At 45.0% G+C, this 17,358-nt stretch overlaps 1 protein-coding gene across 1 annotated transcript in view; it reads right to left on the bottom strand.

The window, feature by feature from the left end:
* Window positions 1–160: 160 nt before the first annotated feature.
* The window catches only part of ARHGAP31 (Rho GTPase activating protein 31), a 112,947-nt gene continuing 95,749 nt past the window's right edge, over window positions 161–17,358 (bottom strand). Inside the window, exons 11-12 of the mRNA XM_060010695.2 lie at window positions 10,464–10,741; window positions 161–7,322 (exon numbers count right to left, since the gene is read on the bottom strand). Of these exons, the coding sequence (XP_059866678.1) occupies window positions 4,884–7,322; window positions 10,464–10,741 (2,717 nt within the window). The 3' untranslated portion in view covers window positions 161–4,883. The remainder of the gene's footprint in view (window positions 7,323–10,463; window positions 10,742–17,358) is intronic.

Genomic DNA, 17,358 nt, shown 5'->3' with positions numbered 1-17,358 from the left:
TTTTCATGACAACATCCATTGATTTATACTGGGTATATTGGGTGACATGTATGATTGCAACAGTAAGAGAGTGAAGTTGCAAATATTTGACAATTATTAAGATGTAAAATAACAAAGCAAGAAAATTTTACTGACGCAAATGATCAGGACTTGTGCTGTGAGGAGACCAAACCTTGAAGTAATAAAAAATGACATCAAACAGAACAAAGTAGACCAATGAGCCTGAATGCATAAAGTCCACTTTTCCTATTATTGATTTTGCTGATCCCATGTCCTCTAGTTCATAGTGCCGTCATGAGCATTATGTTTTATATCATTTATTAGAGTACATTTTTAAAGGATAACAATCTTTTAATTACACTTAAATGTCTCTAAGGATAGGTTTAATATTTATGCTTTAATCAATAGAAAAACATTTTGATTATATCTTTGGAAACATATTTGTCAAGCTCAACAAACAGCTGAAATCATGTGGCTTTCTAATAGACTCCTTTGAGAAAGTGCTTTACCTTACAGAATTATAAGCCAGGAAGTACTATGGCATTAAGTTAATGCAAAGCATTGTGATTCATCCAGTAAAACACATGGCTCTGAATTTCATAGGTTTCGTATATGTAACTACATCCTCCTTCATCCTCATAGAAGTGATCCCTGCATTGCTCATGAACTTCAACGCTACTAAATGTGTGCCAGTTGATCAGTGGTGGCCCCAATTTTATCCTATATGGACTTACCCTGATCTTAAGCAATCACCCTTCTACCATCTCCCATTCCTCTCCATGCTTGGAAAGGTGCTTGCTCCCTCTTCTGGTCTAACTTTGCTAGGAAAGGTGTTGACAAAGGAGGACACATGCTTTGTCATTCCACATTTTGAACTGACCTTCCTGCTGGAAATGCCTGAAATCATACTCCTGGCAACATTTAACCCCAAGATTCATGTTGTCATCAGATAGGACAGGTCATGGTAGAATGTAGTCCTAATCAATCCTGGTGGGAATTGGACCTACCCTGAATCTCTCCCATTCCAATCCCAGACAAATGAATCTTAGGTTTCCCAGTAGCTCTTCAGGCAGAACACAAGACCTGTGTAGACAATCGACTGACCCACCCAACTTTAGGCAAATGTGATTATCATGTGCTAAACATTAGACATGAAAGTAACAATTTTTCTTGGACCTATGAGTTCATCATCAACAGGAGTTAACCCATTTTGTGATGATGGAAGTGTCTAAACCCCCCTCTCAGGGAGTATGGAACCCTGATGTTACCTGGCTCATTTGCCGAGATCCAACAAGACTTCACAGCCAAACTAATTAAGACCATGCAAAACCTCAGAACTATTTATTCTTAGTTACCACTCGCTAAGTTTTTAAGTGATCAAAGCAAAATTCTCAGCACCTGAATGTCTTCCTGGTACCTTCTACTGGATTTGTAATTGTGTTTAACTTGATTAAAGTCAGTAGGTAACTTGAACACTATTAGCAATCATATTAAAAGATGCTAAGTTGCTACCTGTTTTCCCTTGCTGCTTTCATTTGGTAACTTAATGGTTCTAGATCTTGCTCCTGGTTGCTTATAGGCTGTTTCATTTGCTACCATCCCTCTCCCCTTTTTCATTAGACTCTTGAAGAATTTCAGAGTTCTGAGGTACCCAGTGCAATATTACTAAGCTCTTGATAAATATTGTCTGTTGAGGATGATGATGTTTACATTTTTAATCTCCCCAGAATTCAGAATTTTGCCTTGGCCAATATTTTGAATTTTAGGGCTTAGATTAGGCTAACAGTGTCTTAATGGGGTTTTTGATCAGGACCCTTCATATTCCATTTGAAGCAGAGAATAAAAACTAAATTCCCTCTACCTGGTACATTTTGGCAAAAAAAAAAAAAAAAAAAGGTTGGCCTGGGAGGGCCATTTTGCCAATAAATATAGGTTATTATCTTATTAGGCAACCATTAACACTGAAGGAAACATTAGAATATGCATGCATTTCACTTTAAATTCAGGATTTAAAATCAGCCACCCCCATTTTGATGACTCATAGTTTATTTGAAGGTGCCTTTTGAGAATTTGTTTCTGTAGCCCTTTCTAGGGCACCATGTAGATCCTCCTATAAATAGCAGCACCTCTTCTCTCCTTCCCCTAGATGGAAGCAGGCAGTCTGATTTTCATCCAGCCATTCTCAGGGGGTTCATTTTTCAGTCCCAAGTGGATGACCAAATAGGTAATCTCAGGAGATTTGGGGGGAACAATTTCAAGGGGAAAATGTAATGAGTTTTCCTTGTCATGGAATGGAATTTCGTCAGTGCCAGGCTAGCCCCAGCTCACAGGAAGTTTATGATTATGGAGAGGTCCATACTTTAGCAGCAGGACACTGACCAAGAAGGTGAGTCAGCTTCCAAGGCCTTCTGGATTGATTGATTGGCTGGGAAAGCTCAGAGTAGGGAATAGCTCCAGCCAGTTGTCACACACACTGTGTGTGTGTGATGACATGTGGATGATATCCACACACTCACACTTCTGAAGATGATGCTACAAATGAAAGATGTCAGAGTCTAAGGAACATGGCAGTCATTTAATCTACATAGGTGCCTCAAGTTGAACTCCCTTGTTATTATGGAAATGGTGGCTTCTCAGTCTATCCTCAAATAAAAATATATCCTCTAAGTGTTACAAAAATTTTAAATAATCATAAAATAGTTTAAATATTTCATTACTTGGCTCAGAGTTCTGATGGTGAAGCAAAGTGCAGTTCCCTCCCTCTCTCACATCCTAACTGGAACATGGTCTTTATCAAAGTGTAGACACCACGGTGTACTGATACTGACATAAAGCCTGTCTGCCACATTTTCTGATAAGGCAGAAATGTACTTTTCAAATCTCCTAAACACGGCTTTCCTCATCTGGCACCACTATATTCCTTCACCTTTCTTGCCTAGGGAAAAAATGCTATCTATACCTTAGGACTTTTCTTACGGGTTTACATCTCCTTGGCTGTTGGTCCAATGTCTGCTCACCCAATGCAAAAACCACTGACCAAAGGCCTATTAACTGCTCCCCTTGCTCACTCAGTGCCCTCTGAGAGCAGAACTCGTCAGCTGGCTTGCCGTTTATCTGTCACAGACACTGGCTTAAAAGGTATAGGACAAGATTTCAAAATTCTGTAAGGCTTCTCAGGGAAGAAGGGAGAGAGGAATATGTATCTGTTGCAGGACATCAGCTTCCAGTTTCTCACTGGAGGAGGTAACTTCAGTTCAGCCCCTACCCAGCCCATTGCCAGCCTTGGTTGTGAGGTCTGCTCAGAGGTACTGCTAGCTCTTAGAGAAATGTCTGCAGCGATTGAGCTTCTGGACAGAGTTCAGCCAGCCTTGAACCTGAGAAGAGGTGCATAGAGCTAAAAATAGGTCCTATCTTTCTTTGTTTCTCAAACAAGATAGTTGTCTTAGAAGGTTTGAAAGTGTTGATACCATGATGGGTTTTGCATTGAGAAGGGCTCCTGTGAAGCCCTTTTTGGAAGAGCACCAAAAATCTGCCAGCAGGTTATGTTAATTCTCCTTCCTCTCTCCAGCTGAAAAGGAAAGAACCATTTGAAGTTCCAAATAACTGAAATAAAATCAGATTGGTTTATTGCTTCTGCTTGCATATAGGCAGGAGAAGAGCAAATTTGAGTGCCTGGGGTGGGTGCTGGATGAAGGGAATTATGGAAGGGGGAGGGGTGTCTCAAATCTGCTCTTGACCAATGGAGGGGGAGGGAGGAAGGAAGGTACCCACTGGCTAAAATGAAATACATTTTCAAGAAGGGCAGCTCTCACCAAGCGGGAGTGATGGCCACCCTGCAAGGGTTCTTCCCACTCCTCCTAGGGCTCCCCGCTTATCCTCTCTGGTACTCTGGTCCCAGCCTAGTGTGGAAGGAGAGTGAAACTGAGCTAGAGGTGTTTTCTGTGAAAGTCCCACCAATTTATTAAACACTTAACGTTTGGAGGGTTCTGCCTATGTGTGAGGCTTTCCTCTTTGATGACAATCTGTTCGTGAACTCTGATACTGGAAGGAGAGCAGATCACTAACTCATACTAAATGAAGATTTAGCACATTTCATTGAGGTAACCCTCAGCTCAGCCCCCACCCTGCCCGACTACTGGATTTATAAATCACAGGGCAGCATCATGGCAGCTGGAGTCCCAAATTAATAAAAGCCAGAGCCGGAAAGTCTTCTTGGATTGTGCCAGTCTCAGAGTTTGCTCTTGAGTATAGATTCTGATTTTCTATGCTGGTATATGGAGCCATCTGGGATAGATCTGCAGGGATTCCAGGGCAAGCACGGCTATATTCACCCACCTGGATGTCTAAGTGTACGTTAGTTTGCATTTCCAAACCTGCTTCTACTCTGGATAGTACACTTTTACAAAGCTTATCAGAAAACTGGTCTAAAAGAACACATGCTTTAAAGAGCATTAAAAAGCATGAAGTAAATAGGAGGCCTTCAAACCTCAATAGCAACATTTTCCAACACAGGCAAAGGATTTCGCTTTCTTTCAAAAGACATCACATCCAGCTCTCAACAGTACTAGATAATGGCAATGGGGGAGTGATGCAACTTATAAGCCCCAAATATCACTGGAGGCCAGCATTTCATCCTTTTCCCTAACCTGACTTTTCCCTGCCTGCTCAAATAGGCTTATTTAAATGTCATCTCTTGGTCCTTCCCTTGACCTCTCTCCTGGCAAATGGCCTAATTAATAAATGGTCAAAAGGCTGAAGAAAGAGAAGAGGCCAAAATAAGCCCGAACTTGGATAACCTCTGCCTGGAATAAAGGCAAGTTGCCGCTGTAATAACTTCCAGATGAATCATGACATTTTCTCAGACACCAGCAGATGAACTGATGTCATTCTATTTGCCTCCCACTTCTGCCATCCAGAATCACTGATCTCCGCTGGGGCTGGTAAAAACAGCTTGTTGAGGTCTCCAGTCTCTGGCCATTCTTAGGGATGGTCATTTTATTCCTAAGTGTAACCCCTTCTGGTGTGACCCATGTGTTTTCTGCCAACTCCCCACAAAGAAGGCCAGGGGAAATTGTCTGGGTGGGACTTCTGATAGGGGACAGCAGGACCTTGGAATCTGTCACTGTAGATGAGGGGGGCGGGTGGTCCATGATGGGGAAAGGAGGACTGAATAAGATTAGGCTCTGAGGTCTTCCTGGTCTTGACCTGTGGAAAGGCTTAGAACCCCCTGATGGTCGCTCTATTTTTGAAGAAAGAAGGTTGTCCCCAGATGGCTCTGTCTCTGATGTGCGCTTTCTACATTGCACTACTGCATCCTGAGTGGAGAGCAGGTTAACTAACCCTGGTTCTGGAGAAAGGGTGGATCCCTCGCACATGCGAGATGCAGTGGCATCCACTGGCAAGGACTCAATGGCTCCTGTATCTTGCTTTGGTTTCTCTTCCTTTGGGCTTTCCAAGGAGGAGAGAGAAGCATCTTGGGCAAGTTTCTGAGAGGTTCCACCAGTTGAGCCGGGTTCCTCTTGGTTCCTCTCCAGGGGCTGAGCCCCACTCTCCTCTGAGCTCTGAGAGGGCAGGGGCTGTGGGATCTGGGTATACTGAATCTTGGGTGGAATGACTGGGACTGCCCTGGCCTGGCACATTTTGACCATGAAGGAGGTTCTCACAGCTGACACACTCACAGGAGCTGAGTTACGGCGGCCCGTCAGGGCATGAGCAACAATGTCCAGGTCCTGAGAGTCCTGGGAGTAAACCCTCCAGGGGTCTACTTTACAGTGAGATGAGGTCATCCATGTGATCTTTGGGTCTCCTGGCTCAGAGAGCTGCATTCCAGGTGAACCAAATGAGGCCACATTCTCAAACCGGAAGACGTCAGTGATGGGAATGGCAGAGTCCAAGTTGAGAGAAGAAGGCCTATTTTTCCCCTTTAGGGGCCCACATTCAGTGCTCTTCAGCTGTAACTTTGGGGGATGCTCTCCAGGTGAGGTGCTGTCTTGCACACCCGGTGAATTCTCCTTGCTGTTTTCTGGCCCAGGATCACTACCTTGCTCAATTTGAGGGTTGTGTGGCCCCAGGTGTGTCCCCAGTTCCTTTCCCTCTGCTAGACTGACAGGGCTGGATTCTGCTGATTTGGGCTGCAAACCACCTGGTCCCTTCTGGTTGTGAGGAACCTCTGTCCTTTTCAGGCCAGAGAACTCTTGAAAGGACCTCATGGCTTTCTCATCCCATCCAGTAATCTCGCTCCTGGGTGCCAAGGGCTGCAGAGGGTTGGAATTCCTCTCTGCTTCAAGATTAGCACAGCTGCTGGAGGAGGAACCCTCAAGAGTCCACTGGCTCTTAACCGTGGTTTTGCCATCTAGAGAATGGCTCTGGCGAAGGCTGGGCCTGTGGGAAAGCCTCTTCTCCAACCGGTGGCCCTGGGGGCCCTGCATCTGGGCCTCTTGTACATCTTTAAGGGTGGGTGAGTGCAGGGGACTTGTCACCCACTGGGGCTCCTCCCAGGGCTCCACCATCTCCAGACCATGCTGGGCAATGTCTGTCACAGTGTCATCTTCATCACAGTCTGAGGGCTCCTGTACTAAGTGGGCTACATCCTCCTCTCCTTGTGGAGAAATCTCAACCTCCCTGGTTGGGCTTGGAAAGCTAGAGCCTTTGCCCTCAGAAGCAGCATTCTTTGAATTTTGCTTTTCACTTTGTTCTGAAGAGGCCTCCTCTCCCTGACAAAGACTGGGAATCCCAGGGCTGCCTTTGGACTTCAGCTGATCTATATACGGGTTTGTTCTCAAATTCCCAGATGAGTCTTCTCTCTCAGGGGCACCCTTCAATAGCTGGACTGGAGGCGCCTCCTCCAAAGGAGTTGGAGGAGGAGGAGAAACAGGCAGGAGCAGAGGAGACAGATTCCCTGGGCCCCCCACCTCCGCTGCTGCTTGTGGAGGAGACTTCTCAAATGGAACCATTTCCAGAGGAGTCAGGCTGGCAGGGTCTGGGCGCTGGCCCTTTTCAGGCTCGGATCTATGGAGGATGCTGGTTGTCTCCGACTTCTCTCTACTGGCTGCTGCGGAAGTGCCCTGTGTGCTCTGATTGGTTGGATCCTTAGTCCACTCCTCCAGAGGGGCGGAAACTGGAGCTGGGGCAGAGCCACAAGGCAGGCTCCCAGGAGGCTCCGGGGAAGCAAAAGGCCCTGGACTAGACTCAAGAATAGGCTGAGTCGCGCCGGTCTTTAGAGCAGGTGGGGGCAAGGAGGAGAGTTCCTCCTCAGATTCAATAATTTTCAGCTCTTGTTGAATCTCAGGCCAGATCAGGGCGTTGGCCAGATCATCTTCATCCTGAAAAACATCAAGAAACTGATTACTTAGAACCAAAGACTCTCTCGGCGCGGACATCCGCACTGTTTCCCAGGGAGCGTCTAGGGACTGGAGCAGTGCCTGGCGGCGCTAACCTCAGCACACAAAGGATACAGTGTTAGTAATAACTGTGGCTGTTTATTCATGCTTACCGTGTGCCATGACATCATTAACTGTATTTTCTTAATTTCCCCAAGAACCGTAAAAGAGAACTACTACTGTAATTACTCCCATTTTAGAGATGAGAACTGTGTTCAAATAGATTAAACATTTTACCAAAGCCACACAGCAGCAGACCAAGACTGAATTCCAGCTCAGTGTGCCCCAGAACATAAGCACTTAATCCCTGTGCACTGTTGCCCTAATAAAACAAACCAACCCCTGATCTCATATAACCTCAGGTTGACCCGACGGCTCACAAGAATGAGAGTCTCCCAGTGGAATGAAATGGTAACTCTTGTCCTGACACCTGCTTTCCAAATAAATAAAAATAGCTTTCCCCTCTTATTACCAAAGAAATACATACTCCACATGGAAAAAAAGATTTGATACATATGAAAAGAAAGAAGGATGAAAAATAGCAAAATGATATACCCCCAATTCCCCACAGATAACCACTGTCAACTGAGATGGGTGCTTCCTGCGCCATCTTATTTGTTGTCCTTGTCTCCCCTCAAGTCCAGCTTCTCTCTGTCCTCCTCGGCTCCTCCCTTTCCCTACACAAAGCCCACAGCTGCAGAAAGGAAAGGGATGAAGGGAGGCCTGGTCAGGGCCAGGGAAGCAAATTTCAGTTCCTTTTGCTTCTTATCTCAAGGCCTAATTCTGTCCCGAGGAGAAGCTGTTTGGGGAGGCATTTCTATCCTGAGGGGCGGACGGCCCTTCTGGGAAGTCTGACATGCTACCCACCTGACATCACTTCTCCCCTGGCTCTGATCACATGTCATTTCACATTACAGTTAATTGGACGCCTGTCTTATCTTTCCCAATGGACTGTGAGTTCCTCCATCAGGAACTGTGTTCATCCATCTTTGATTCCTCAAGGCCAAATGATGCCTGGTATACTGTGACTAACTGCTCAATAAGGGGTCTGTGAATTTGAGTGGGTTCATTGTTTTCTTTTATTTCCTTCTGATAACTGTCCGGGAGTAGGATTACTTGGTCAGAAGGCAGGGGTATTTTTGAGATCTAATTCTACTGTACTGCATTTATCTGTGTACATTTCTATTTTGCCTACTAGACTGTGCCCTCCTTCAGGTCAGAGGCATCTCTTTACTCTCTGCAGCTCCTACATTATTGATCTCTTACTAAGAAACAATACATTTAAATGAATAAATGAACATCTAAACTCCCCTCCACCGCCAGTCTGCCACTTCAGTTAAGTGGACCATAGTGCATGTTTCGCTCAGATGAGAAACTCATGGGTTGTCCTTGATTCTTCCTTCTCCCTCAGTCCTTATCCAATCCTTCACCAAGTCCTATTCACTTGACCTTCCAAATAGCTCTGAAAGCCTTCCATTTCTATCCCCGGTTCCCCCACTCTAGTCTAAGCCACCATCTTTTCTCCCCTGGTCTGCCACAGACTAGCCTTCTAATTGCCATCCCTGCCTCCTGTCTTGCCCTTCTCCAAGCCATTCTCCTCACAGAATAGAGTGACCTTTAAAAGATAAAATTCGGAGCAAATCAGAAGAGTTTCCTTTGCCCTTAGGTTAAGCTCCAAATCCCTTCCAAGCAACCCTGCCTGACGTGGCTCCTGCTTTGCTCTGAGCCGCACTTGCTCTAGTCCACGTTCCCGTTCTCCAGCCTTGTTCTTATTCCTTGAATGTTTCGTGCTCTTTCCCATTTCAAATTCATGGCACATCTTACGCTTTCTGCCTGAGAGTCTCTCCCTTCCTACTGTGCTCCTTACACCTTTCTCCTAGCTAAGTTCTCAATCTAAATATCTATTCTTCAGAGAAGCCTTCCCTGACCCTTGTGACCCCCTCCTCCCTCTGACTAGGTTGCATCCCCCTGTTATATGCTCCCACAGAACTCATACTTCCATATCACCCTAGAAAAGACTTGGTTAATGACCTTTCACCTACTAAGCTGTCAGCTCCAAGAAGACAGTGATGGTGACCGTCTTGTACACTGCAGTGATCCCAGTGCTCATCAGAGTGTCTGACACAAAATAGGCGTTTAACACGTTTTTAAATGAATGAATGAATTGCCGCTTTTACTTGTTTCCATGAATCCAGCCTGGTTCTCCTTCTAGCATTAACTTCATCTGCTTCTCAAAGCAATGTCATTCATACTTGATCCCTCCCCAGATTCAATCCCCATAATACTCTTTGCAACCTTCTCCTTCTATAAATACAAACACACCTTACAGGAACCCTTATTCAGCCCTCCGGAGGCCACTGTGGTGTGCCTGCACTGCCCTAACTCCCAGTCCACAAGCCTTTTGTGCGTGTCCCAGAAACCAAGTTCCTGGAAGCAAGTTAAAAGGCAAAGTTTTCTTTCCCCTTTGGCACACTCCTCCAGGTCACAGAGCTATTTATCAAATGTAAGACTCCTCCCTGGATGTCCCTGGAAAACCTCCTCACGACTTCATCTTGAGCAAGGATATCCCCCCCGCAAAAGACCTTGGAGAATCCCACCCCTAAAAAGTGGAAAAGGTTTAGTACGCTCTGGCATCATGTTTTAAGTTCTCCAGAGCCATAGGAGGAAGGAGTAGATCCTGAAAATCTTACAGAAGATTTTTACAAATAAACATAGACAACTGTCCATCCAGGATGTCTGGAAGAAGAGAGCTGGCCCCCATGAATGGTCATCACGTTTGGGACCAGGACACGAGAAGCAGGTTTTGCACTGCTTCCGGGATTGAATGTCATTACATTCCCAGGACATGTTACTGGTTTATGGTGACTTCAGGTCAGAAATATTTATAGAGTTGAGTCGGTCCTAGGGAATCTGAGCTGGGTGGTTACTTCGTATCACCATAGGATCCCTGACAAGTTCACTGCAAAAAAATCCCAGACCTGATTAGAAGGCTGTGCCGTAAAGTCCCCTTGGCAGAAACTGGTTCTTCAAACAAACAACAGCAACAAAAAACTTTAGCTGGACCAGGCAGTGAGTCCACCTTACCATCTCATGGAGAAACACTGCTTCACCTCTGGCCCCAGGGCTCTCCTGCAGAGCGCTGGATTCCACCTGGCCAGTCTCTCCACCCTCCTCCACCGCCTTCTCTGCATCCAACTTCTTCTCTAATTCACTTGAATGGCGAGAGCCTAGGGAGTGTTCTGAGGTTTTCTTCTCCGGTTGACCGCCTGGCTCCTGGGGAAGGCCTTTGCTGCATTCCAGTGCTCTCACTGCATCTGGTCCTGGCTTAATATTCTCAAGCGCTGCCTTCTTAGGTACAGATGCTGCAATGAGGATGAGAGTTATCAGTGGAAGGAGACTCCATTCAAGAGAGGCCGTTCCCCGCACAGTCTTTGTCCCAGACTAGTTCTGTGTCACATGGATGGAGGGAATTCTCCCAGCTCACTGCTCCCTCACATTCTTTACCCTTTCCTCCTACCAATGATCTGTCCTCTGATCCCAGAGTCTCAGACTGTTGGAGATGGGAGGGACCTTGAAGATCATCTAGTCCAGTGGTTTTCGATTGGCAACCGTTTGCCCCTCCCCTCTCCAGGGGACATTTGGCAATGTCTGGAGACACTTTTGGCTCTCACAACCGGGTGGGGGGGAGTGGCTACGAGCATCTAGCAGGTAGAAGCCAGGAATGCTTCTAAATATGCTACAAAGCATAAGACCGCCCCCCACAAGGATTACCCAGTCCAAAATGCCAATAGTGTTGAGGTTGAGAAAGCTGGCGCTAATCCAATCTTTTGCCTGTTGCCTAAGGTCACAGAAACCTGTGATTTACACCAAGCTACAAAGATGTATTATGATTATGATTGCAGCTTCCCGTGTGACTCTTCCCAGGGGTGATCTGCCCATCAGTTTGGATATATCTTTATATCTAAAGTGATTAAGCTCTGATCTTAAACATCTACCAAGACACTAGAGAGGGAGGCAGACTGCATGTTTGGCCCCTACTGCCTTGCCTGAGGAAGGTCCTATTTCACTGTATAAGGCTGTTTCCACAATGTAGGATTACAGACTCAGTACTTAGCACAGTGCTTGTTACATAGCAGATCCTCAGTGATATTATTATTGTTTACATTGGAATTAACGAAACCTGAGTTCAAATGCTAGTTTCTCAGTGAATCTTGTAACCTTGATACAATGGCATAATAATATATAATAATATATTACAGGGCTGTTGTGAGGATAAAGTAGATTAGAGAGGCAAAGCACTTAATACAGTGTCAGACATACAGTAGAAGCTCAGAAAAGTTTACTGATTGAGAATGAACTCTTCTCATTGCCTCTAGTTATGCTGGTGACTTAAGGCCTCTGACCACAGTGCTGGCTTTAAAATCAGACCCGGTAGTAGCATCCTGATGTCAGAACTAATAATGCTTCAGAACTGACAAAGTGCTATTTTCCTCTGCCCATCACTTAGCAGGCTTGTTTCTTGAAATTTAACTTAATTTTTGAATATGTAAAACAATTACAGAGTTGAAAAGTTAAAATTATATAAAAAAGTGGTCTCAGAAAAGTTTTGCTTTCATCCCTGTTGCTTCCATTCTGTTCCACACCCCCACTGTCTCCTGTGGACAACCATTTTTACCAGTTTCTGGTTTATTCTGCCATAGTTCATTTTTGCATATATAAGCAGATACTTGTACCATATATTTTTTATTCCCCACCTTTATTACACAAATTATAGCCTGTGATTTATACTACTCCATGTTTTGCATTTTTTTTCACTTAAGAACATATCTTGAAATCTATGCCATGTTAGTAATGTAAGTAGGTTAACTGTTCTTTAGGATGTGGGCTAGTTTGAGTTCCCCTCAAAGTAGAGCCTGAGTCAAGGTCCTGGCAGCAGGTCGCTTATTTGAAAGGTGGTCCCAGGAAGCAGGAGTGAGGAGGTGAGACAGTGATGGAGGAAAAATCAATAAGGGGTTACCACAGTGAGCAACCAGAACTCAGTCCCTGGTGACCCTCTGAAGAACCACGAGGAATGTGCCCCATAGTTATTCCACCGAAGGGTGTACGGCTGGGGCATTAATCCCCTGACTCCCATCTCCTATTGGGTGAGAGCTGCCTCAGTTAACTCTCCATATACTTCTGGGCTTTCCTGAGCAAGGACGGGGTGAGTTCCTCCCTTCAGAAAAAGCCCCGAGGCAGAAAACCAGAAACACAAGGCAGACACTTCAGATACAGTGCCTTCTGTGTGCAAAGAAACTGTCCCCCACAGATGAACAAGAGTTTGAGGAAATGGTGCCGGGCCCACAAAACTATGGACTCCATGGGACTCAACTGTGAGTGATGCACCTTAGTTATTCAATCCATCTCCTAAAGGGGGACATTTGGATTGTTTCCTGTTTTTTGCTATTACAAATAATGCCGTGATGTGCATACACATTTTGTACTTGTGCAGCTATTTATTTAGAATAAATTCTTGGAAGTGAAACTTCTGGGTAAAAGGGTAATGCATCAGTGATTTATTTTTTTAATATTTTTTTCCCATTTTACTAAGAACTCTTAGTTGGATGTTTGCCAGTGTCTCTTTTTGTAAAGCTCAGGGTCTTCCATTCACTGACTGTGGACTCTTAAAGTGAGGAGTGGAGGAAGGGTCTGCATGACATGTGAGCTTGTTCAGATCACTCACTGTCCTGCTCAAAGCCCTCCTCACTCTGGCTCAGCCACACATTCCCTCTTCTCCACTCCCCTGCGTGACACTGAGCAGACCTGCTACCCGTGACAGGCCTTATACTCCCCTGCTCTGGTCCTCCCTGAGACTCGACTCTAACCCAGTCTTCAAGACGCTAACCTAATAACACCTCTTTTGGAGCCTCCCCAGACCACGCTCTCCTTCCCTCCACTTCCTGCAGCACTCACTGTAATAACCCGTGCGGTGCCAAGGCATCAGGTTACCATTTTCTTTTCACTTGTATGTGGTGCCCATCCCTGGGTTAAGTTCCTCAGGACAGAGGCAGCATCTATGTCTAGAAACTATCTTCTAAGGGCCTAGGAGTCCAATATATATGGTTGCTGGATACTTGTAAGCTATAAAAGAGTCTCTGTAGCTCAGAAGGGAAGGGCATTGTCAGGTTCCCAGCATGGGATGCTTTATGCATGAACTGGGTGACCATGGAGACAGAGACTCCTAACGTCCCCTGGTATCCATTCTCTTCCTCATTTTGAAATAGACCCTTCCCTGCCGCTCAGGTTTCGCTAGGTACCTGGCCATCCAGCCAGAGATGCTTCTCAGCCTCCCTTGAAGGTCAGCATGGCCATGTGAGTTATGGCAGATGGGATGGAGGTGGAAGTGATGGGTGCAACCTCTGGGTCCACCCTTAAGTGGAAGCTGCTTGGGCGCCTCCCCTGGCCCCCTTCCCACAGGCAGGAATGTGATGGTGGGGGGTTGTTGCGCTCACTTTGACCACACAGGCAGGAACAACACCCCTGGGGATGACTGAAGGGACCTGGGACCCCAGAGCATCTCCCCGAGCGCATCCACCTACCTCTGGTATGCAAGATAGAAATCAACTCCCATCTTGTTTGAGCCACTGTGTTTTGTTCTCTATGTGACAGCAGCTTGGCCTGTACCTTAACTAACAGAACCATGGGTTTACGAGATAGGCAAAACATATTTTTGTAGGTAGACTCCTGTTTCAGATGCACTAAAATATAACTATTTAAAAGAATTCTTTTGTACATTCCTCAGAAGAAGAATGAGGCAACTCCTAATATCTCTTAGGGTAATTCTGGAGTTTGATTGATCAGGCCTCCTTAAATTTATATGGTTACTCTGAGCTCCCTCTAATAAGCATTTCTAGAAGGGGACCTAGTTGTAGCTTGTAAGTCAGCCCTTTTAGAAGGATCCAGTTTGTGGTCCTTTCCCCCCCCCACCCCCCAACCCAAGGATGGAGGTTACCAAGACGTAGTCTTGAATCACATAGAAGTCAGACAATTAATTACTATGACTAATTGAATAATCCTTTTTTTTTTTTTTCATTCAAAGCGATCAATGATCTAACTTTCAACACTTTAGTTATAATGCAATACTTACTTGGTATCTCTTACTTTTTGGGTTGCACTGGAATTTTGCCTAGTTTAGCCAAAAGTAGAAGAACGGGTTTGAGCAGAGTGACTAAAAATTTAAATCAGGTAACCTGGAAAATTGTCTTTAATTCTATTTTATCTATTGCTACCGTACAAAAGAAAGAAAAAATAATTTATTAAGGAAGGTGAAGTTCTTCATTTGGAATAATTATGGAGGAAGATAAGTAACCTACGTGAACCTAATTCCATCAGAGAGAAAGGTGAGGGGCCCCCTGCTGTCGCTGAAACTTTTGGCATCTCCCTCTGGCCGTTGGTCCTAGATCCACGTGGCTGCCTCCTACAGGGTCCCTTGTTCTGCCCTGGCTGCCACTAATCACAGTCAGGGAAGCAGACTGGAGTCTCCATCAGTGTCTTTCCAAGACCAATTTGATACAGATTGGGTATTCTGAATTACCGAGAGAAGGAAGGAGAGTGGGAAAAAAAGTAACAGACTGTCTGCCAAAGACCCCTTGGGGCTTGGGGACCCTCTCTTTTGGAAAGGACAGCCAATCACATAAAAGCCTTTGGAAACACTTTTTCGTCAAAGGCTGCGCTTCCTCTTCTAACCCTCACTCTGTTCCACCCACAGCAGCCCATGGAGCATTCTCCAGACAGGGCATCACTTAATTCCCCTACGTTTTTGCTCCTCTTTTGCCCCATCCTGAAGGGAAGGGGGAGGGGAAAGGGACTGATGTTCACTGAGCATCTTCTGAGGACCACACCCTGAGCAGGCATTTCGTGAATATTTTCCCATGCGGACCTCATCCCAGCCCTTGAGATAGGAGCCATCCCTGCTTTGCAGAAGAGAAACAGGCTCAGAGATATCAACCAGCTGTCACACTGCCCCAAAATGGTGAAGCTCGGATCTGAATCTGCCCAGCTGGGGTCCAAAATCTATACACTTCTCACAACAGTCAGCACCTCTCAGCCCATAATACCCTTTTCCATCTTTTCTGCATTCGGAAGTCCTACCCATTTATGAAGGCCCAAATGTCACCACTTCTGAGAAGTGTTCCTGGAATCCTCCTGAGAGGGCTGCTTCTTTTAGATGCCACTGAACTCCTTTCTGAACACCCCTTTCATGATACTTTGGGTACTTACACTCTCCCTCATTCAAAAAGCCCAAAGGAGCACATATTCAGACAAAACTCTAATTCAAAAAGATACACGCACCCCTACGTCCATAGCAGCACCATTTACAATAGCCAAGACATGGAAACAACCTAAATGTCCATCGACAGATGAATGGATAAAGAAGATGTGGTACATATATACAATGGAATACTACTCGGCCATAAAAAAAACACAAAATAATGCCATTTGCAGCAACATGGATGCAACTAGAGATTGTCATACTAAGTGAAGGAAGTCAGAAAGAGAAAGACAAATACCATACGATATCACTTATATGTGGAATCTAAAATATGACACAAATGAACTTAATCTACAAAAACAGAAACAGACTCACAGACACAGAGAACAGACTTGGGGTGGCCAAGGGGGAGGGGTTGGGGGAGGGATGGAGCGGGAGCTTAGGTTTAGTAGATGTAAGCTATGATATATAGGATGGATAACAACAAGGGCCTACTGTATAGCACAGAGAACTATATTCAATTTCCTATGATAAACCAAATGGAAAAGAATATAAAAAAAAATGTGTGTGTGCATATATATGTGTATAACTGAATCACTTTGCTGTACAGCAGAAATTAACACAACATTGTAAATCAACTATACTTAAAAAAAAAAAAAAAGTCCAAGGGGGGTGTTAGGCTACTTCCACAAGCTGACCCTGTGCTGCAGGTGGGTGCAGAGTTTCAGTTTCCCTTCCTAGTTTGGAGCTTGCTGGGGGAAGGGATTGCATCTTAACAATCGTTTTAACTCTACAGCCCATAGCAAACACGCGAGGTATCATGGCAGAATGCTTAAAAGCATGGATTTTTAAAAATCTGGATTAAAATCCTGGCTTTTACATTTCCTTGCCATGAGTCCTCGGGCAAGTTAACAGATTCCTCTCTAAGCAAATGGGGATAATAGTAACTACCTATACCTCATGGAGTTGTGGTGAGAAGAAATGCAATAATACATGTAGAACACTTAGGACAGTGCCTGACACCATGATAGGTGATCAGAAAAAGCTAGCTTATATTAATTTTTATTTTTGTGTATGGTGTTGGGGTGTGTTCTAATTTCATTCTTTTTTACATGTAGCTGTCTAGTTTTCCCAGCACCACTTCTTGAAGAGACTGTCTTTCTCCATTGTATATTCTTGCCTCCTTTGTCATAGATTAGGTGACTATAGGTGCATGGGTTTAGCTAATATTAATTGAAATAGAAATATTCTTAAACCACAATGAGCATTTATTGGTTTGTCTCTCAGCCATCCCTTCCTCTGAGGTTCTCATTACTTCCCTTTTGTGTGGCTCACAGTTGGTTGTTGGTTCTCACTCCAGAGACGGCCCAGGGACTCTCGCTTGGCCAATCTTAGAATCCTATTAGTCTGGCAACAGTGACTGGTCCAAGGCTGGGCATGTGGCCCAAGCAGGCCCAAACACAGAGTCCTCCCTGTGTTTTTTTTTTTAAAGGAAATTGGGAGGAGGATGCTCTTTCTCACCGCTAGGGCCGCTAGCCATGTTCTCTGCAGATGTGAGGTAGAAATGTGGGATGGGTGGACTGTGTCTGGAAGAGTTGAGTCCCCAGTTCCAGCTCTGCATTCCATTCTGTGAGCTTTCCCTCCTGCCTTACATTTACTGAGTACTTGCTGTGTATTAGACCCTGTTCTGATAGCTTTACATCTATTAACTAATTTAATATTCACAAC

Source organism: Delphinus delphis, chromosome 4 (assembly GCF_949987515.2).
Source record: "Delphinus delphis chromosome 4, mDelDel1.2, whole genome shotgun sequence".
NCBI classification, from domain to species: domain Eukaryota; kingdom Metazoa; phylum Chordata; class Mammalia; order Artiodactyla; family Delphinidae; genus Delphinus; species Delphinus delphis.
The sequence above is the reverse complement of the archived record's forward strand: the minus strand, read 5'-3'. Positions and strand labels throughout refer to the sequence as shown.